The 23,516-nt window shown below is 39.8% G+C and overlaps 1 protein-coding gene across 1 annotated transcript in view; it reads right to left on the reverse strand.

Annotated features, from left to right (window-relative positions):
* Positions 1 to 1,475: 1,475 nt before the first annotated feature.
* RunxB (Runt related B) overlaps positions 1,476 to 23,516 on the reverse strand; it is a 32,388-nt gene continuing 10,347 nt past the window's right edge. Inside the window, exons 4-6 of the mRNA XM_065868064.2 lie at positions 15,151 to 15,351; positions 2,778 to 2,939; positions 1,476 to 2,706 (exon numbers count right to left, since the gene is read on the reverse strand). Coding sequence (XP_065724136.2) covers positions 1,682 to 2,706; positions 2,778 to 2,939; positions 15,151 to 15,351 — 1,388 coding nt within the window. The 3' untranslated portion in view covers positions 1,476 to 1,681. The remainder of the gene's footprint in view (positions 2,707 to 2,777; positions 2,940 to 15,150; positions 15,352 to 23,516) is intronic.

Consider the following 23,516-nt stretch of genomic DNA (forward strand, 5'->3'; position numbering starts at 1 on the left):
CCTTCAAGGGACTTGGGCAGGGGTGAATTAATTTTCTTAAAAGCTTTTCTTGGCGGCGCTGATTATCCAAATCCCCGCTTTACCTCTCACTCACACGCTTTTTGTCTTTCTCTGCGGCTTCTCGATTTTGCCATACCCTTAAATGGGGCTTCAGAAAAAATGTGGGCTATAAATGGGGTGCATTAAACCTGATCCCCATTACTTGTAAAGTGTATCTCGTTCTAATTTTGTAAGATATAAATATGCCTTTGGAAAAAGTGTTTTAAATTGAATAAAACATGTCGCCGTTTACTAAATAAACCGGAAATAAATTTAAAAATATATTTCTTGGCTTACCACTTCATATATTTTAGAAAACTTCAATCTTAAAATTGTTAAATGTTTAAATTAAATTTCCTTAGGATTGAAATTCCCTCCTACGTTTTAAAACATTTATCAAAATAATTCTTTTAGTTGAAATTTTTATTAACGAATCTTTGGCACACTACTCAAGTACCTTATATACAAATCGGTGTATGTTTGTGTGTCTGTGTTTCAGTGTCTTTTTGTTCTATGTCATTACTTAAATTTATTTTTAATAAATTTTAAAATATGTGTTTTTATTATTTCCTTCCGCTTTTCATATCCTTACGTTTTCGGTGTCTTGCAAAAAAAATGGTATTTCCTTAACATCTATGTATGTTTAATTTCTTGCAATATTGATTTAGGAGGGGGAAATACAGAGCCATATATATGTTCAATGTACACAAATCTCGCATATATTCGTATATATTATGTATGAGAGCCCCCGCCTTCAACTGTTTATATATATATTTGATTCTTAGGGCCATGCTAATTGATTTAAATTCGATATGTGAGCCACTTACATTAGGGTTGACCATTAAAAAAAACACAAAAAATTACTTAATGCGAATTTTGCTCCTTGAATTTGACATTTCATATACTGCTATTAAATGTATGGCTTAAAAAGAATATTAAATAAATAATAATAGTCTGAAATGTATGACAATTAATGCAATATGAAAGTGCATTGGCAAGGATCTTTAACATTGGAATATAGATCTTTTTGCCACTTTTAGTTAGTTATTGTGAAATATACATTTTTTTAATGTATTTATTTATGTTCACCTTGCTCTTAAAATATTATGTTAAATGTTAAAATATCCGGTTAACAAAAAGGTAAATTGTAATTTACGATTTTAGTAAAGCTTTAGTATAAGTCAATGTTTAGAAAACAATTAACTAAACAAATAAAAGTCATATGAGAAATTTCCATTCTCTGCTATATCTTTGAGATCTTGGATCTAAACTAAAAAAACCTAAGTATTATAAAAAATAAGAATTTTTTGTAATATATAATAAGTAAATGTATTACCTAGGGTAAAATAATGAAAGGTCTTTGCTTTAAATATGTATTATCATAAGATATAGAAGAAAATACATTTTTGGAATGATTTGACAAATTCAAGAAGCAATCCCCGCCAGCTGCGATATGGCGACTATTCACAACACCACAAGCTCGCTGCTGCCCCATGACTTTTCCTTTCATGATTTTTCTTCCAGTACTGTGGAACAGCTAAGTGTCCCGATCCTGCAGATCCTCCTCCCTGTGACCTTCCACCCCACCGCCCCCGTGACCCTGGGCCGCCAGACAAGTGCCGAGCAAGGCGGCCGCCAGCCGCTAGTAGGGACGCCAGACATCCGCCGATGGTTTTGGGGTTCGCGTCCTGATGGGTCCGCCCCCTCCACCTCCGCCCCCGTGACCGCTCGACCCACTGGCCGACCGCGAGGTGGTGCTGACGTCATCCAGATCGATGGTCTCCACCGGCGACGGGGATCGCCGCGTCGAACTGACCGGCGGCGAGGCATTCGGATTGGCATTCTCCGCATCCGGCGGATTGTGGGTTATCAGGGTCACGCAGCGCTTGATCAGATTGACGCCGTCGTGGTCGGGATTGCCGGTGGTGCTGCTGCTGCTGCTGCCGAGTGGCGGTATCTCCTGGTTGGGATTGATATTGGACGCCGCCGCCGCCGCTGCCGCGTTCCTCAACCACGGGAGATCACTGTAGCTGCCATACAGCTGGGTGTACAGCCATTGGCTCGATTGCGGCAAGAGTGGGCTCTGCAAAAAGAGTTGGGCAGCCAGGGCGGGATTGAAGCTGTGTCCACTGGGTGCGAAGTGGTTGCCACCTGCTCCTCCTCCTGCTCCTGTTCCTCCTCCTCCTCCTCCGGCAGCAAATCCTCCAAATAAATCCGTGGGATTTTTGCCGCTGCGCTGGATGAGGGCGGTGAAGGCGCCACCAGAACCGGGGGAACTTTCACTCAGGGAGCTTGGGATACCGCCATTATTTAGATTCAGATTTAGGCCGCCCACTTCCGCCTCCTCCGCCTCCGCCTCCCCCTCGCCCTCCGCCTCCGCTTCCGCCTCCTCCTCGTCGTGGGTCAAAGGTGAGCCCAAGCTTTTCCGCGGCGATCCCGTCACCGAAATGCTATCGCTTTCAAAGCCCGCATCAATATTATGACTGCTATTGTTATTATTATCATTCTGCAAACTGGTGATCGGCGGCGGCGATGACGTCATCGGCGGCTGGACAAAGGCGCTCAACTGCGTACCGCTCGTGGTGGTGGTGGTGGGGGAACCCTCCGGACTGGTGGTGCTGTGTGCCGCCCCCACGGTGGACAGTTGCTGCTGATGCTGGCTGTCCCCTGGAAAACAATATGCATTATGTTAAATTTTATTTAATGGATATCTTAAAAGAAATATCTCTCGCACTAACCACTCAGTCCACGCAGGCCAGTGGCGGTGGGAAAGGCCGCCGCATGGTGGGTGAAGAAGGGGGCGGCGGGAAAGGCGGCCGGGCGACCGCCCAAGGCCATGTGGGCACGCCAATCGGGCGCATGCAGGTGGCTGTGCATCCCCACCAGATGGTGGGCAAATCCTGCAAGGATAAGGAACAAAAAGTTGAGTTAGGATTGGCATTCATAAAAGATGTTAGCAATTTTTTCACCGAGCTCAAATCGTAGGTTAATCAAAGTAACCAACAGAAAAGATAGAGCTTTTAATTTTTGCAATTTTTTCAACAGAAGTAAGCCCAGTATTTTATAAACAAAATAATCCATAGAATCATTTTCCAAAATATCAGAAACAAAACAAACAACTAACCATTAAATCACTTTAGTTCTATTATTATAAAATTAAAATAGTTATAGATTGACTCAATTACGAAAAACTGATATTAAGAATGACTTAAAAAGGTATAGTTCCTGTCGGTTTTATATTAATTATATTGCCTATAAATATAAGCACATTAAACATTTAGAATTTTGACATGTTATTTATAATAATATAAAAACAATTAGGTCGGAATGTAATAAAGTAAAATAGGCATCTTAGAAGAAGGGTAACCCTTAAAGTAGATATTTTCCTTACAATATTTGTAATCACATTAGATTAATAAAATTGCAAGACCTTTATAACAAGTACACATTTGTATCTATTTATTTAAACTACAATTTATACATAAGAGCTTCCAGATGGCCAGTTCATGGGGCCCCAAAAACCAGTTCATTCCGGCCGAATCCTTTGGGGGCGCCAAGTGCAATGCCAAGACCAATAACCGAAATCTCGCAGCCCGAAAAAATGAGCCAAGAGCAGAAAAACGAGGGCCAAGATGGGGGCCAGAAGAGCCAGGAGCCAAGAGCCAAAAGCCTCGTCTCGACCACATATAGCCCACTGTGCAAGACCAAAAATGCTGCCGCACATTTCGGTTGCTGCAAAACAACATTGGCCAAGGAGTACCCCTCGAAAGGGGGCTTAAGGCCCCCAATCCCCCGAATCACAGCCCCTTTGCAGTGGCGGCCATTGCTGCTTTTGTATATGTCTGCAGAAGCCACCTGCCCCAAAGACAAACTCCTAAATAAATTCATTAAAATTATCCCCCAGCCAGTGGCGTCTCGCTCTCGCCATGGCAATCGCTCCATCCCTGTCGGCTGCTCCTCGGCCGCCCATGTCCATGTGGCCGCCATCAAGTGGCAGCCCACAGTTGCGGGCATCCTGCAGGATGCCTCCGTCCTCGCCAGAAGCCCGAAGGAAGATGCAGCATAAGATGGCTGAAGGCGATGCCGACGGCGACAGAGCCAAAAGGACCAGAAGGAGCCGCAAATAACACTCGGAGAAAATATCACACATACGCCATGTGGGGCAGGGGTATTTCCAATAATGCTCACCAAAAATATATGAGTGTTATAAAGCTTTGTAGGTATTAAGGTAAATAAAGAATTCAAAAACTGTGGGTTGCATTGCCAAAAACATAAGGAAAACAAATACATTATAATGCAATGTATAAAGTTAACTTACTCCCATTAATAATTATAACTTTTCTTAAAAAAAATATTATAACTAATATAGTTTTATAGCCAAAAAAACAAATCACTTATTTTTAAACTAATGTTGGTCCTAAAAACGTAACGAAAATAGTAGCATTTCTTTAGGCTACGAAATTCTTTGACTTTTTAAGTTGAATATATCACTTCTTCTTGAATTTTTAAATCGTATTATTATTTTTGTATAAAACATCATTAAATAATATACATGGTTTTACTCCAATACATCGCATTTTCTTTGACTATAGGTGATTGCAAGGAGCCGAGCCAAGGCTTAAGAAAACGCCAAGACGGAGCTGAGCGAGCGAAAGAGATGGCTGCGAAGAGAAGAGCGGAGCGGAGAATTCTCCGGCGGCAGACCGACCACAATACACTCACATGCCCGACTCTCGCCCTCTCTCTTTCGCGCACCCATCTAGCCGTCTCTCTCGCCGGCGGACTGGCTGGTTTGTCTCCGTCTCGTTTTAACACACTTGAGGCCAAATACTTGGCCAAGTTTTGCCAAAGTTTGCAAACCAAAATTTCACCGAAAATGTGACACCAACGAACCAACCAAACGAACCACTGCAGCACCACCCACGCCCACTTCTCGCCCACTTTTCCCACCCACATTTTCCCACCCACCGTCTCGAACAGCGTCTTGCGTCTTGAGGCAGCTGCATTACTTGATTGGCATGGCTGCATGACATTTTCATTTTCCCACCCGCACACACATCCGTATCTACACCTACACCTATATCTGTATCTGTATCTGTATCTATAGCTCTCTATATATCTGTGTATATAGTCATTGATATCGGTACAATGCGGAAAACTGGGTCAAACTACGACAAGTGGAAGTTGTCATCATCTCGACATTTCGCCATGTCTGGCGTCTTTTTCGATGGAAACTTTTGCTGCTCAGTCAAAACAAAGGCGGGCAAAAAACAATCGGTGGGTGTGCACTTCAATATAGTGCCATTTATATACGTGCACTATATAGCAACGGATGTCACTGAGATGGCAACTTTCGTTTGAGCACCCATTGTCTGCCAAAGAGCCTTTCAAACTTTTCCACTGAAAGGGGCTTACAAGATGGTTTCATTATTAAATGTCTTTGGCTGGAGGATTATCCATAACAACACGGAAAAATGAAAAACAATTTTAGTTTTTAACCCCCTGTGCTATATTGTCACTTGAGCTCTTGAGATTAAATTCGTTTTCTAAGCACACTGATTTTTAATGATCTCTTTTTTAATTCCTCAAGATAGGTTGGATTTATGGGTTCTTATAAGCTTTTAGAACTGTTAGAAAAAAATATTTCCTTATCTATCAAATTAATATGGATATTAATGCACCAATAATTGTGGTTATAGTTTTTCTGATTACTATCTTGTTTTGCTGCTTATTTATATTAAATCCTTGTTGGATTGTGCATTTGTATATTTCGTGTTCTGGTGTTTTACCAGCTGGGACACCATTTTATAGTTCTGTCACGCAAAATGGCAGTAGTAACGGTCCGCAGAAGTACAAGGATCGTTATATCCCCCCTACTTATAGCCCCATAGAGCTCCCTACTTCTGCCCATCTACTACTATTTTTACACCCTTTTTTTGGTACCCCCCCTCCTTATTTTTCCTAACTCCTACATTTTTCCTCTAGGTTCCCTTGCACACATATAGAAATCGTTACCGCCCACGATTTCGAGTGCTACTTAAAGTTGGCGTCGACGTCGACTGCGGCAGAGGCAGCGACTGAGACTGCGACTGCGACTGCGGCAGAGGCGATGGCAGACCGTTGAGCAAATTGTGTTTTCCATATAATATAACATCACGTCGATTTTGGGTAACCCAAAACTATGTACATATGTATGCCACTGTCTGTGTCCAAAGCACACACACACACACACACAACTGCGAAGGGGGGAAGGATAGAGAGAGAGAGGGAGAGTGTGCGAGCGAGACAGCGAGAGCGAGAGGGAGAGAGACCCCATAACTGCAACCTAAATATGCGGTCCTGTAAGGAAACCCTATGTGCGATAAAGGGTTAGCCGCTTTTGGTGTCAGTTTTGGGTTTGCCATTCCTCGGCTTTTCCACCGCTTTCCCAGTGCTTTTCCTTTCGTCCCGTTTTTCATTTTCATTTTCCTTTTCTGTTTTTTTGCTTTTTTGTTTTGGTTGTCTTGCCCCCACGTAACGGTATTCGTCGATGGCTGCTCTGTGTGAGTGAGTTCCCACTTGGGACACTCTCAAAGTCGCCTCCCACTCCCCCACTCCCCCACTTTCCCCGGCCCCTCTCCCGCCAAGGACTCTCCCAGGACCCTCCCCCTGTGCATGTGTGTGTGTGTCTGCTCCGTAGTGTGTGTAAGAGCATAACGCGGTGCCATTGGTGCGCCGCAAAAAGCTTTCATGAGTCCGGCGTCCTACGCTTCGGCTTTCTTTTTCCTCCGCTCCGCTTTCTTTTCTTCTAGACTTTCTTCCTAGGTTTCGGTTATCTTATTTTTTTGTTTTTGCCATTTTTGGGTACCGCATTGTGGGGAGATTCTGGTTGGTTGCCATGGGTTAATGGAAAGGGAAGGGGTTGGGGAGGGAGAGGGAGAGGGAAAGGGAAGGGATTGGGCAGGACGAGCATGCGACGGGCACACAGGGCGTATGCTTGTTGCCGCCATATAAACTTTGGCCAGAAAGTGCGCTCGATTGTCGGCCAAGAAACCAAATAAATCTGGAGGAAATCTATATTTTAATAATAATAAAATATTTAAGGATTTGTTACGTCCCCCTCATTAATTGTTTTTTAATTTCAAGGAACGTTTTAATGACATACTTGTAGCAATAATAAAATGAAAAATATTTGCTGTGTTCAGAAAAAAATAATTATTTATCTAGCTAAAAAATAACAACTTAAAACCTTGCCAATTATATACCGCAAATTGAGTTAATCAGTGTTTTGAAATTATAAACTTGTCACCTAATTATATTTCAGGGTCTTACAAAGTAATGTGCAATTTTTGCATAAAACAAAATCTAATCAAATTTATTTGTTAGTCATATAAGTAAATGTTACTTGTCCTTTTATACTTTAAAGGAATGGATTAGAATAGCTATCTATCACTTTAATAGAGTAATAAGCAAATATAAAAATAATTTAACTGTATGAAAAATGCCGCTCTTTATTATTATGATTTAAATATATAGTTGCAATCATATATTCAATTTAATTATTATAATTTTAATGAAATAAATATAAATAACATTATATTTAAATATTAACATTATAGAAAAAAGTGTTACATTTATAAACTAATTTGTGCAAAATTATAAATATTTACTCGCATAGCTTATTTATTTTATTTAACATCTAGGTAGTCAATTTCTTGGCTTCTAATTATTTTCGCCAAGAAATTTTGCGATCCCAACGACTTGCCGTCGGCAAATGCGCTGAAATTTCTATGCCACCGACGGCATTTGCGATTCCGCCGGCAAAGCAGGAAAATCCGCCCACTGCCGGAAAAGCCCCCAGCCGCCCACAATGAAAACGAAAGGCGACAGCTCGCCCGAAGAGCGGCAAAGAAAACGCTGCTGCCGCCGCTGCTGCTGCTGGAAAAATAAAAATGGAAAAGGAAAAACTCAGCGGCGCGCAACAATTTCTCACCACAAGACGTTGCCTTGGAAAATCGGGAAAGGGGGGCAAAAAAGGAAAAAACAGAAAAGCAAGCCGGTTTCCTAACTCACCACAAAATAAGGGGGTGGCGGGTGGTTTTTTTTTTGGGTGGGCTGAGCGGGGGAGGCGCTACTGTTTTGAGCACCACCCCCGCTCGCCACCCCACCGATTTTCCCATTTGAGCCCGGCCGACGAATCAGGGGAAATCGCCCAAGTACATGGCTCGCATTTTCACTCCAGTCCGCTCGAGTTTCACTCAAAATTTGCCGAGAGCAGAAAATTCGACGGCTGCGCATCAGCGCCATAAACACCAACACAAACACAAAGGGAAAAGGAAAAGCGACGCCGGCGGCAGTCGGAAAATAAAGAAAGCAAGGAAATTCTGTTGCTGTTTTCCGTTCAGCGCGGACATCGCGGCGGCTGCTTTGATTTTGCCGCTGGCTTTCATTATTTGTCAGTGCCTTTATTGGTTTTTAAGTAATATAATAACAAAACAAAATATTAAATAATTAATATTAAAATAAAGGAACAAGGCGAAATAATAAATTCTTTCCTACATTGCAAGTTATAAATTTGTAGAAATGTTCCATGGCCAAGCAGAAATTATTAAACATTTTGATCAGAAAAAAGACAGCGCGTCAATATTCTAAAAAACTCCAACAACTGCTATCTAAAGAGATTTTTTAATATTTTGTTGCCCAGACTATTTATATTATTCGTTAAAAAGTATAATTATAATACAAATGCGGAGGTTTTTCCAGTCAAAAACTATACTTTTATTTTAAGCTTAAAATAAAATGAAGGAAATTAAACGGAACTCCTTTGGCTTTTGAAAATCAAATTGGTTTTAGCTAGCTACACATTAAAATAAACAGAAACATTTATTCCAAGTAGTAAATATATTTTATTCATTTCATTTTATATTTAAGGACTATAATAAAACCCGTAAAATCTCAACTTTATTTATAAATGCAATTGCCGAAGCTTAATAATATAATATGTTTAATTTCAAAATTAATTTATGGGTTCCCAAATGCAAGTTAAGTTATTGCTTATAGTTATGACCCTCATATAATCATATAGTCTGCTAAATATTTAAGAGCCTTTCTTCGTCTCATTTATATAAAATATTAAAATATGTTTTTCAGGTTCCATTTGAAATTAAGAAGCTACAAATTTCAGAAATGTAAAATTAAAATTTAAAAATCTTAAGTAACACAGCACTGTGTGACTTAATAATTTTACGATTTGGAAACATATTTCTGACCCCCGACAACCGCTGCTTTGGTTGGCCACCTGGCAACCCTGGTAGACAAGTAAAAATCGCACAATTTTCTTCGCCTCGGCCGGCAAAATACCAAAAAAAAAGGGAGCAAGTTAATAAAGACCTCCCAGCCAGGCAGCTGTTGCCAATCACTTATCGGCGGCATTCGCCACAGGTGAAAGGTCGCCACCCCAGCCCCTTCTCCCACCCCCTCCTCATGCAAAGTGTCTGTCATATCAGTATTTACATGTATTTGTTGTAGATTTGCAAATTGTTTTGGCAAATTTGTTGCTGTTTTGTAAGCTCCTGACAGGGATCCCTGGTAACGGAATCTGCCAGCCCTCCGAAAATCAACACCCACCCACCCCAACACACACGCACAATACGCACAAATTCACCGTTACACAAGTGTTGTCAACACATGCGTTCAATAAGTGAGACATGGGTAAAGTGGTGTGGGTGTGCTGCCTTGGCATGCCAACCTCACACACACAAGGCCACACCATCACCACCACAACCACAGAGCGAGAAAATTATGCAAGTTTATTTAATTTTTATTTATTTAATAATGTTTAACAACAAACTAATCATTATAATGATGATAATATAAAATTAAATTTAATAATTGAAATGAAATTATTTAAGTATAAGATTTAAATAGGTTAATAATATTTGCTTGCTAATTTTAGTAATCTTAATAAAATAATATATAATCAAAGTAAAATAAAATATATAAATAATAAAATGATTATTAGACAGGTTATACCATTTTATATTTAATAAATGAAGGTATGATTCAAATAGGTAAATAATATTTACGTAATAATTGTATTTCTCTCACAATAATATATTCACTCGCTGAACTTTTTAACTTATAAACAAAACGCACATATTTTCTCGCAGTGCTCACCCACACATACGAGTGAAGGCCAAGGCGCAAACAGGCCGCAAGTTATTGCCAAAAAAAATGGTAGCATACTTCTCAGCGAGCCGAAGGAAAAAATGTTTTCCCCGACATTTCGGCAAACATATTTTCGCAAATGTTATAAATAATTTTAAACGCACACCTTGTTGAGACCCCTCCTGAAATTTGCCATTTTGCAGCTTCCCTTTTTCAGTATTTTTGCACAGGCCACGACCCTTGGCGTATTAGTGTCGCATTGACACGTAAATTGACATGAAATTGAATCAATGCTGTAATATGTCCTTGGGGGAGCAGCCCAAAAAGGGGAGGGGGTGGTTGGGCGGAGGACTCCCACAAGGACAATGACTTTAAAATATCTCCCTCTGTGTGTGTGTGTGTGTGTGTGTGCTTAGCTCTTGTCTGGCAAATTGAGCTGTAGGCCTCGTCGCCTTAACCCCCCACTGCCCACGGTGACTGTGCAAATTTTGTGCGTCTGTCTGCATGTTTGATTATATGTACTAAATCATCTCATTCTTTACCCCGCTTTTTTTGGCATATTTTATTTATTTTTTGGCTAGGGTGATGCCAGCCGAGTTTATTAACTTGTTTAAAAGCAGCGGCGTTTAACCCTTTAAGGGCTTTGGGCGAAAGTCACCCCCGGGGTGGAAAAAGTGGGAGTGTTGAAAGGGCAAGAACATGAAAGAATATGTTGCAGGGGGGGTGGGGTGGAGCTATTGAAGTTTAAGTTCATGTTGGAGCCAGTGAAGGGTTAAGAATTAGACAAGTCAATGGTGATGAAAAATTAAGTTAAGTAAATGTGAGCTTCAATAATGGTATTTATTTATTTGTTACCAAATTTAAGTATCTTGAAGATTCCCATTCTCTAAATCTCTAAGGTGGGGTTACAAAAGTCTTATTTCACGTTGGATTTAGAGAAGGGTTAGGAATTAGACAAGTCAATGGTGAAAAGTGAATGAAAAATGAACTTAATAAATTCGAGTTTCACCTTTTAAACTACTTGAAAATAAAACGAAATATCATTTAAGGAAGCTGCAAAATATAAATATCTTAAAGGCACCCAATTAAAGCGATCTTCCCTCGATTGGTATTCACTTTCTGGACCAAAACCTCAACATAAAAACCGTAAACCCTCATCCAGGATAACCAGGATAACCATGTGTGTGTGTACTTAAATGCGTACATATATTTGCATTTAAGGGTGGAGTCAGCACACTTTGATCTTTGCCTTTCTCCTTTGACGGCGACTCGGCCCAAAAAGGGGTTTTAAATAAATAATCTTAAATAGCGAAAAAATCATACGCTCGTATGTCGGGCATTGTCTTGCCAAGTTCCGTGGGAATTAATTCGAGCAGAAAATTCATTTACAACATTAGCGCATCGTCGCCTCTTTTTTGGAACTCTTTTTTTCGCCTTTCTTTGGGGGTTTTTATGACATAAATTACATCAAGCGCAAAATTTTAATATAATTTTCACTAAAAACGCAACGCGAAACTTTTTTAGTTACACGCCTTGCTCATCAAAAGAACCTTGAGGAGAGGGTGCGGGGTGATGGAGGAGAGGAGCAAGGCGTGTGTGAAACAGGATATCCGCTGCGGAAGCTACAAATTTTCCACTTTTCCACACACACACACGCAGGGGGAGAGAGCGAGGTGGCACCTTCTAAAGGATGTGTGGAAATTCAGGAAAGTAGGGAAATTTCGGAAAAGGCACAGAAAGGAAATCTATTATAGCTATATTACGTATATTAATATTAAATAATTATTATATTGTTATGTTATATATTATTTAACATTATATTATTATTAGGATGTGCTTACATTTCTCTTAACAATGTATCGTATTTCTGTAAATACTATTAAATCGATTTAAATAACTAATTATGGATCTTAGAAATTGTTGAAGACACAATTTGTCATCAAAAAATCTCTCTAAGAACGATCAACGATCAAGAGGCATGAAAACATTCCGTTTTAGGGCACATTTTCGCTCAGTGTCCCGGGGACCCTCTGAAAACTTGTCACTAATGTGCTTCTGCTTACAACGCCATTTTATGTTTATTTCGTTACATCGTCTCCGGGCGGAAAGGACACTCCACTATATATTTTATGCCATGCTACCCAACTACTCTCGCACATATTTGCCGAGTCCTTTTAATCATTTGGCAAACTTTCCCTGACACGCAGCCCGAGATCCCGTTAAAGGAGTCAACTACGTTTTCCGTATGCCAAAAAACTACTCACCAACACACGCACGCATGTCCTGGCACAAAGTCCTTTTAGTTTTTAATGTAATTTTGAGACTTTTTCAGCTGCTGTGTCACTTTGCACACGAAGTGGGGCGGGCCGGGGAATCCCCCTCCAAATTCCCCCGGGGTCACAAGTTATTTCTTTAAGTGATTCCCCAGGACATGGGTAACAGTTTAGCCAAAGGTTTTTAGGCAATGACATGCGAACTTGGTACTGAGCTCAAGAAACTCTTTAAATTCCTTTCAACAGTTGTTAAAAAACACTTCTTGTAAAATTAATAACAACAATGTTGTTAAAGTTACAATTAAATTAATAAAATTGAAGAACATTGAGATGACTTACTATCTGTAATTTTAATTAAACAAATTACGATTTCTGAGCTATTTTAAATTTATTTAGTCTGTAATATATATATTTTTGGTAGTAAAATGTCCAATTAACATAAAAATATTGCTTTTTAAGCCAATAAAATATCTTTTAAGTACATAAACCCAAAAGTCATTTTCTATAAGCATCCCAGAGAAAGTCGAGGGATATTTGCTCACTTAAGGCAGACTGATTGCGAGATCGTAAATGATACAATCGCAAAAGAACAAGTGGTTCGTAAGCCTTTTCGCCGAAGCGAATCCAATTGAAATCGAAGTGAACTGAACCACCCGAAGGCCTCATAAATTTCATAGCGAAATTGTTAAATTTTAATAAAATCAAAGCGTATCAAAAGCGATTTGTTCACCAGGCGACGACTGTTTCTTATTTTTTGTTTTTGGTTATTTCCGGGGCACGGACTTCCCACCCCCAAGGACAATCGTCCTTGCCATCGTTATCCTTGTTCGCAGCCTGGTTATATCGCGTGTTTATTGTTGCAACAGTCGCGCGGGGCTCTTTAAAATAATTTAAGGCTTAAGGGTTGGGTTTTTGGCTTCAGCCTCGGCCTCGTCCTCGGATTCGGATTTTCGGGCTTCTGGGTTTACATTTAACCCCCGCGATGCGCATTTCCAAGTCGCTTCTCGTGACTCGTTAAAGGATTAAAATCATTTTAATGGATTTTTCAAGCTGTTGTTTTGTTGTATAATTGTCGCCTCCATTGTGTCTCGCTCTGTTTCCATAAATAGGGCACACATTCGGCTGAGCACAGGGTGGCATTGACAGGAACCCATCACCCTTCGTGTTTCGTCCTGGGTCCTTTGCCCGCCTCATTTGTCATCATCTTTATGCTGATGGCTTGAGGTGTTAATGAAGCGGACAAGTCGGGCTCTTTGTGTTAACTTTTTGCCGCAAATCGGTGGGGGATAGGTGGCCCAAAAGTCATAGCCACTCCTAACCAAAGGTTAAAATAACTATTCTAAACTGAATAATAACATTAAAGTACTTTTTTGAAAGCCCAAAAGTCATAGGAGCATCTAGCCAAAGCTCAATTTGATAATGGATTTTAAGGAACTCGTTTTCTCAAAGAATTGTAGTTTTTAACTAATTACAAATTTTTCGTTTTATTTATTTGTTCAGGTGTCAACTACTTGTTAAAGTAATCTATATGATTACTTAAACTTTAAAAGCGCATACTCCTAACCAAAGATGAATATAATTATGGACTTTTACAAATATGTTATCTCCTAGAATGATAGTCTTTCAACTCATTAATAATATTTGATCAGGAGTAAACCAATTTTAGTTATATTCTAAACAAAAGTAGTTTAAGTTCTTGCTACATAAGGCTTTTCAATTTTATGATGAATCAAATTAATAAATATTTAATAAAAAGTGGTTGTTTTAGTTTACTGGAAATGTAGTATGTCGCGTATTATACACAGGTCGAGACACCAATAACCTCTTAACCTAGCCTGGCTTCCATAGCCACTTGTAGCCCTTTAAAATGCCAACTTTTCGTAATTCTTTAGACATAACCCTTAACCCCACAATCCATAAAAGCGCAAGTCAGCTCATTAAGGACTAAGCCCAACTCAATTGGCGATGAGCCCGAAAAGGAAGCTCGCGGCCATCGGTGGAAACGGAAATGGAAACCCCAGAGCGGGTTCTTATCATAATGAGGGGTATAATGCCGACCTATCGGGTTATAGGCAAAGATTTCTAATTAACCCATTAGCCAATCCCTATCCCCGGCCGGATTTTTCAGCTCTTTGTTGGCCCAAAGCCGCGGGCATCGGGACTTCGGCTTCGGTTCGTTTAACCCCTGGATAAAAGGTATATTTATTTACAGCTAATTTCGCGTGTGGCCCGCGGCCAAAATAGACATGCAATAAGCTCACCTGGCCTTAACCCACCACCAGCACTCCCGCCCATCAGCATTAACCCCCGGCTGCCCGGTCGACATTGATACGTGTGGTTCGGTGTCTAACGAGCGACAAGCCCTTGAGGCCATTTCCCAAAAGCCGCTTAGTTCCCAGTTTAGCTCCGCTCAACTCACTGCACTGAGAGAAAGTTCCCGAAATCAAGCCAGTGGCCAGGCAACCCACTCTAAGTCTAAGCCAAATTCATAAAAAACTCGTATTTAGTTGATGAGTTTAAAGCTCTATTTTGTATCTTTGTATATATTAATCGAAAAATGGTTTTTGAAATAAAGGAATTAAGGCCCACAAATTAAAGTCAAATCAAAGTTTTTTTGCCAGTGTGGCGGTGATGTTATCGCCTAAGCCTTCCAAATCCGATTCCCCCGGAATGCTCAACCTGTTCCGCTCACCTGGCAACTTGAAGGGCAATCCGGCCATAAGTGGATCCGGTCCAAAACGTTGTGGCCCAAAGGCGAACGGATGGAATCCCTGGTGTCGCACCTTGGATCTGGGTTCCCTCGGCCCATCCACGGTCACCTTGATGGCCTTCGTGTAGGTGGCTATCTGGATGGGGTTCGTCGAGATGACAATCGTCAGGGTGAAGCTCTTGCCTGAAAAATATGATTTTAAATGGAATGTAAATTATTGGGGTTTAATATTAACTAAATTAAATCTTAACGGAACATTCATTCTTATTTATTTCATTGTGCTTATAAACTATTTATAATTACAAATTGGTATTAAGATCATTTTTAGCATTCATTCATTATACTTTGGATATGCTTAGTTTTTTATAAGTGCGTTTCATAAACCCAACAACGGTTTGTAAGGAACTTCCCTTTCCTGACATAATTTAAGGTTCTATGCTTGTATTCGGGATTTTCGAAATTATTAAAGGAATTTCGCCAATCTTTTCAGGTTCCCATCCCCGGTGAAATATTAAATGTTAATTTTCGGCGACCATTCCCAGGCAATCAGAGGGCACAGATCCACACCAGCCACCCACTCTTTCTGGCACTCCCACGGCAGCTGCAAATTATCCAGCGAATTTATAGATTTTCTATGACCCTATGGGTTGCCATGGCCAAAACGGCAACTGCACATGGAAATTAAAGTGCGGATTCGGAATTTCGGATGGGAACGGAGCGCTTTCCGCGAAAATTAACCCCCGACGGAGTTGTGAAAGCTTCATAAAAACACACACTCACCAACGTGCAGACATGCAGATTTGCAGGGGGCATGAATGAATGAATGAATGGATGAGCGGAGGATGCTGCGGGTCAGGGGTTATGGGGTTATGGGGTTATGGGGGTTAAGCCGGGGCCGAATCGGTCTGAAAATCGGGAATGCAACTATATGCACTTCCTTTGCAGCCAATGCAATATTAAGTAGCGTGCGGCGACTTTGACATGCCAACTATTGTGGCGCCGTCTGGTTCATATTCCAAATCCCAGATACCATACCCTTAACCCCTCCACGGTTAACCCTCCACCGCCTGACGGACGAAAAAACCCACCCCCTAAACGGTGCGCTGCATATTTGAAATATCCATAAAGTGAAACTCCCAGACGCGCGAATATAAAATTCATTTGCCAAACATTTTGAATGCCAAAATACTTGAGTTAATCAACAAAAGGTGAAAAAACACTGAGGGGATGCTTAAGTTGTAAGGGAGTTGTGCTGAGAGATCTTCAATTCAATTGGAGAATACTTCCAGCGCAACATAGGAAAAATAAAAAAAACATATATAAACAAAAAGATTAAAATACCGATTAACTTTCTAAGATATGTTAGGATATTCTAGTAAATAACCTAGTAAAAAGTAGTATTAAAGGAGATGATTTTATAAGTATTTTAATAATAATACAATATTATTTACAGGTCAGTTATCCCCTTCGTATACTATGTAAGGAATATATTTTGGGATATTTTTAAGAAGCACTATTTCAATATTAACATCAAGATGCGATTACACCCTTTGAATAAATATTCTGTAACAAGACTTGATGATCTGTTAACAGAACACTATGTGTAACTTTTGTATGCAAATTTGCCGTGGTCATGTGCCTCATAATCCATTTACAAACCCAGCCCCACCATATAATTCCGAGTCATTTGCAGCTTTCTGGTCTACAGCCAAATAAGGAGAACACATAAAAAACAAACAAACTTCTTAGATTAATATTAAATTAAACGAAGCATGCAAAAAACGCAAGAAGGCGGTAATCATTAAGACAAAGGGCAGCAAACAAACTGACGACGTCTGAATTTCCCTGGGCTGTAACGGCTGCAATGGAAAATCTAGAAAAGCGGGGGCGGAAAGTGGGCGGGAAAAACCCCAGAAACCCACGCAAGAAAACAAATGAACGTAAACAGAGGCGAAACGAACCAAGAAACCCAACAAAATGAAATGAAACTTTTTTAATTATGCGCCCTCAGCAACAGCAGAGCAAAAGCAACAAGCTGGAAAAGCGGGTGGGAAATGGAAAATTCTGGGGGGTGGGGCCGGGGATTTTCAAGTCAGGAAGGAGTAACCAGAGAAGGCTCGCAAAGTGGCTAAAGACAAAAGACTTTGGCGTCGTCTATTTTTGTTTTCTGTTCTGTTTTTTTTTGGCTCTACTTTACTCGCTTTTGTGTTTTGCCAAATGAGCAAAAATTGCAAATAAATCTGTAGCTGTTAGCCATTTTCCACCCCCCGCCCTTCTACATTTCCAGGGGGCGTGGCATCCACAACAACGGCGACAAAGAACTTTTGCCTGCTAATAAGATGAAAAACCATTAAAAGTCGACACAAGTCGCGTCCATTGCAAGTGGAAAATTCTGTGGGCGGGGAGGTGTGGAAAACTCTGTTGGGGGCGGGACGGGGAAAGCCAAGTGTATGTGTGTGTGTGTGCTGGGTTAAAATGTTGTCATTTTCGCAACAAAGCAGAAATTATCACCACTTTGCAAAAGGCGACGACAACGACGACGGAAAAGGAGTTGGAAAATGCGGAAAAAGGGCTGGGAAAATCGAGGGGGGCGTGGCAGTGTCGTGGGAGGGGTGGGGGAAACTCGGTGGCAATGTGGACAAAGTCTGCACCCTTTTAACAGGACCCAACTGTGACATATGCGTGGGGTGGGGTCACAGTGGACCCAAAACTAATAATTGAAAAGGCAATAAAATCGTAGTTTACATTTGATGTATAAAACTAGGCAGTAATATTTATAAAAATATTGTATTAGTCCACAAGAAATAGTAAAACATATTGTGATAAATATTTATTTTTTATTCGTACAAATTAAATATTTTTAAAAAATCTCAAAAAAAAATTTTCCGCAAAAATTTCGCAAAATATTAAAAAATTCAAAGTGTTTATTTCATTATTGTTAATAATAGTTACTTAGTCATTTCACCAAAAGAAAAATATTATTCCAGTAATCTTTTATTTCATTATAAGTACACATAAAATTATTTAACCACATTGCTATCAGAATAAATATACTAAACATTTAATTTTAAACAAAACTTTTTATATGTGCTGGAAAACCAATGTGTTATTACTTTACTTACAAAATTTTTTTTCTAATTATTTTAAATTTTACAAATATTTGTAAAAAGCAGATCTTTAAGAGTAAAAGTTCCACTGTGGCTCATTTATGTGGACGCGAGTGTGTGTTCCGGGCGCTAAGTGATTTTAAAACAAAGTTTTTGAAACGTTTAACCTTGCACAACAAAAATGTTTCATTTGCTGTGGAAGCAGAAGCCGAAGCCTTTGCCTGCATTTTAACTTTCGATGCTGATAATGAAGGCAGGACTACCGCCCCCCAAAAAAGGGGGCGGGAAAGGGGGATGGTGTGTGGTGGGTGGTGGGTGGTGGGTGGCCAGGACATCGCAGCAAGGACACCGACAAGGGTTCGTATGCTTAGGCAATTTAATGGCTGCTACTGCCACTGCCACTGCCACTGCCTTTTGCCCTGTGTTAATGTCGTTAGTAGCATGGCGCCATAATTATAATTTGACATAAGACAAGAAGTCTGAGGTTGACAACAAAATGACATTTTAAATACAGCAGGATGCGAAACAAGGAACCAAGGAGAGCAACCCCCAGGACAAACCCAACCCCAGAGGCACTCGGCTCGTATTTAGACACTTAACAGATCATAATTTCAACACTTTGCCTAATGCCAACGAATTTACTTAATGGCCGGGCTCCATCGAGGATTGCCAGGGGATCAAATGACGGGGGCCAAGAAACCCCTACACATACTCAAAACTTTGCCCTAAGCCTCAGAAAAATATATCTCGGCATTACATTTCGCTGCAGAAGGCTCCGGTCCAGTCGAAAGTCTCTTTTCCTTGGCAGTCTATTTGCATAAACTCCACTTTGACCCCCCAAAGGCACTGGGATATCTCCTTGCCAGTCATAAATATTCATATGTTTATTTTATAGCAAAAAGGACAAAGTATGTGAGGGTTTTCCCTTCACTTTTGACTTGGCCGAGTTGAGACTGCTTGAAGACACTTTGTTGATTGTTTATGTGGCCACTATTACTTTAAGCCATTTTTGTACTCTCTTTTGAATCACAAACGTAGCAATAGGTGACCCAAAACTTCATTTATAGGGGGCATTACTTGACTAGTTTTATTTATTTTTTAAGCTAGTGGCTTAACTTGTCATTTCAATAATATCCAACTTTTTTCAGGATTTTTGAGTTATCATTTTTCAATGATTTGCGGCATGGTGACCTAAAACTGCTAGTTTGGAGTTCATATCAGGTTACCGATTCTTCAGTATTGCACTTATAAAATTTTGTGGCTTAACTATCTTGTCATGTACATAAAACATTAAACGATGATACGTTCTTTTTAACCATTTAATTCTGATTTTTTTTTTTTTTTTTAATTTATTTGTTATTTTATTTTCAGTGAAGATTTTTTATTGACTTTTTTGTTGCATATATTGGAATCATCATTATTTTTATAACTGACTTTTGTCTTTTTGGCTCAACCCATTTTCCCCCGAGGCGCTTTTCCGCTTTTGCAGGGTGAGTTTTCCAAAATAATGAGAGTGGGAGGCGTTTCAGTTTCACTTGGTTTCGGTTTAATAATCATAAATTGTAACCCTTTTTGGCGCAACTTCTTGACTCTGTTGACATCCGTTTTCGTTGTTTTTCAAGAAGCGATAGAGGATTGCAGGACTTCTGGATTTCTGGATTTATGTTACATGGCCGCCGGGCGAAATGGCGATGGAAAGGCAAGGAAAAACTTTCTCACATGCCGAAAAGGAAATTAAATTTCCAGCCAAGTCAGAAATTATATTGGCAATAAATGAAGACACAGCCGAGGAGACGAGGATGAAAATGAGACGGAGCCCCAGACGCTGCCAGCAATTACGGCCTTCCACTTTGGCGGGGTTGGTTGGTTGGTTGACGAAACACTGGGGTCTTGAGATATACGCAGGGCTGCCAAACAGGAAGCCGGAATCGACGTTTATTAAAACGGAAACTCGAGACAACTGTGCGGCGGCACCGTCGACATCAGCACAAAAATCTGAAAAAATCCTCGAAAAAAAGAAAGTAGAAAAAGTCAAGGAAAAAAGATGCTGAGACGGAGGCGGAAAGAAAATAAACGCGACAAAGACGATGGCGACAAGGACATAATTCTATCCTTGGGGCTAGCTGATAAGCCACCCCCACTAAGCCACCCACCACCCACCACCCATCGTCCCCCAAAAAGGACGGCCGCTAAATTGCAATTTTCAAGATTTAAGCGTGAACAATAAATGTCACATAATCTGTAAGTAGCCAAATAAAGGGACTGAGCTATTTAATTTAATTTATCGCATTTTAAACATCCAGCAAAACAATAAAGCCAGCGAACGGCAAAAATGGTAAAAATAATATGTATATAAAGCGAATTTATTGATTGCGGTCATTCGGCCGAGGGAAATTCGAGGAGCCTGGCTTAAAAGTATATAGATTTTTGGTGCCGCAATTTGCAGGGGTGTCTTTTGATAAGAACTTGACAAAAATAAATTCAAAGCAATATAATTTAGGTTAAGATAAGGGGTAATTTATATTTCGGTTTGTTTAGTGGTTTTAAAGACAAACAAAATAATAGATATTATTTTCAAGACAGTAAAGATATAAAGGAAACATTTTAAATTACTTTAAGAAAACATAAGGAATTGTAACAGTTAAATAATATTTTGTAGCATTTTAATTGTACAAATTAATGTCCCTATTGTAATTACTATTTTAATATTTAACAATCATTTAACCTATTAATCGGCATATCTTGAAAAAGAACAAAAGTAACACTATTATAACTTCAATTGGATAATATTTAAGTCATGTAAAGCTATAAGCTTTATTTTTTCTATCTTATAAAATACTTTATCTCATTATCGGGACAATGAAATATTTTTCAGCTCCCTTGAGCTTAACCGAATTTTACAATTAAGAACCCAGGAAAGTGTCAACAAATCTTGAGGGCCAGTTGGGGTTTTCGGCAACTCCTTCTGCTGTTTCTCAGGATATGATGATGCGGGCAGGAAAATCCTGTGACACATTTCATTATACAAATATCAATTAAGCACACGGCAAACACACAGCAATGCGAGTGTGTGCGTGAGTGTGTGTGGGAACACCAACCGGAAGTTAGCAACCCCATGGAAAATTCAGGGAAAAGGGGGTAGGGAAAAAAACCTGTCATAAGGGCTGGCGGCTGCTTAATGAAAATTAAAAATTCAACATCAAACGCAAGGAAAATGTAAGGCATCAACAACCCCCACGGTCGAAGAAGTGTTAATGTGCCATCTGATTTATTTATGTAGAATGTATGTAAAATGTATGTGAGTGGGCGAGTGTGTGTGTGTGGATTGCTTGAATTTTGTGAGAATTCGTGACTTCAATTAAATTCCATTCGATACTCAAGGAATTTCCGACCGATGATGCGCAAGTAATTTCCGAAATTGGATACTGTGTGCCACCAGCAAACAGGCAAATACGAATGCAAACAAACACAAGTCTGTCCCCGTCTCTGTATGCGTGCGTATCTGTGTGCGGGCAGCTCTGAGTGTTTGTGTGTGTGTGCATTTGTATTAAATCAAATTTTAATTGCGCATACTTGTCCCTCGGCAAATATTTGCAACGCTCGCTCGCCACCGCCTTTGACTCGGAGTTCCAGTCTCATCCGCCAGCGAAACTGGCCAAAATGCTTTAGCGACAAGGAATTTAAGGCCAACACACATACGCAAACACACCCACACAGACTCACACACACCCGCACTGTTCAAACAAACATTATGAGCCAACAGGCAAACAAACAATCAAACAAACAAACGGCAAAGAAAATTCAACTTGTTTATTCGCCCACCAACAAAAAAACGTCTGTATGAAGAAGGAGCATTAAGTTAAGCTTTAAAAAAAGAGAAAGTCAGATGGATTAGTCTAGAAGAAAGCCTTATATAAATAGATTTTTTTTGGAAAACAACAATTTTTAGGAATCATGACCTGTACTTAAAATATGTGTAATATGTACCTTTAAATTCATTGGTTAACTTCTTGGAGAAACTCCGGTTCTGACATTTTAAAATTAAATATCACCTTTACTCCTATTTAACCAGATAATTTAAATCGTTAAGCTTAAACTAACTGCTTGATTAAGAATAATAATGTCAAACACTTTTAGAGTTCCTCCCTAAATAAAATTGGTGGTAAATGAAAGTAGTCTCCTCAAAAATGTACATACCAATAGATAACAAACTTGTATCCAAGATATAGATTTTTTTTGTTCATTTCTGTATACAAAATCTTTAAATAGTGGACTTTAGAACCTGGAAATCTACTTAGAAAATGCAAACTTGACTTCGAGACTACAAATTCTTTTATTAGGTAGTTTTAAAGAGCCTCAAACAGATGGGCGTTTCGAATTCCTTGGGACTCGTTTAAAAGGCGCTAACTGGAATTTAAGATGCCAGGTTAATAGGGGTAGCCAAGGTTGAAATTCATTCGACTATAATTCCACTAACGATGCCGCCCGTCGCCGGAAAGAATCTTTGCCCAGGAGTCGAAGAATCCAAACACCCGGCTTGCGAGGTCATTGGATGGGTGGGCAGTGGCTTTTGGGACTTCTTGGGGCGGCTTTGTGGGTGGTTTTTCGGGCGGGTGGGTGCAGGTCCACCTACCGACTAATGCCTAAATAAGTAGAAACTGCCACTGCCCCGCCCCCAAAGGAAAGTATCTAAGCGGCAGCTCCTAGGAAATCTGTCAAATGTCAACGGCAGACGCGAGTTGGCAACGTTGACGTTGGCTCATTAAAAAACGAACTTGTCCGGGTCGCTGTTGTTTGTGCTGTTGCCTTTTGGGACTGTTGCTGACACCTGGGCGAAAGTTTTCAGTGTGTTGGTTTGTGCACGGAGAGAAATCGGGGGAGGGTTCTAAGACATTTCAGTTTTTACGGAAGAAAACCGTCATATGCAGCATATTACTTGACCATCTTAAACTATTAAATTAAACTAAAAACCTATATTTATTTTAAGTGGTCTTCATTGTTTAAAAAATGTGGTATGTCCGTTAAATTTATAGCCAATTTTAAATTTATTAATCTAATCAATCAATTTATGTAACCCTTTTTTCTACTTTTCTGATAGTAAACCATAGTAAATTGAATTGTAAGTATTTTTTAAGGAAGTTATTTTAATGCAAGTTCTAGAGGGCCCACAAATTTATACATCCTTAAATAAAATTAAATATAAGATAAGATATATTTAAGAAAAAGAAAATAACTCCAACC

Source organism: Drosophila suzukii, chromosome X (assembly GCF_043229965.1).
Source record: "Drosophila suzukii chromosome X, CBGP_Dsuzu_IsoJpt1.0, whole genome shotgun sequence".
Classification (NCBI taxonomy): Eukaryota; Metazoa; Arthropoda; class Insecta; order Diptera; family Drosophilidae; genus Drosophila; species Drosophila suzukii.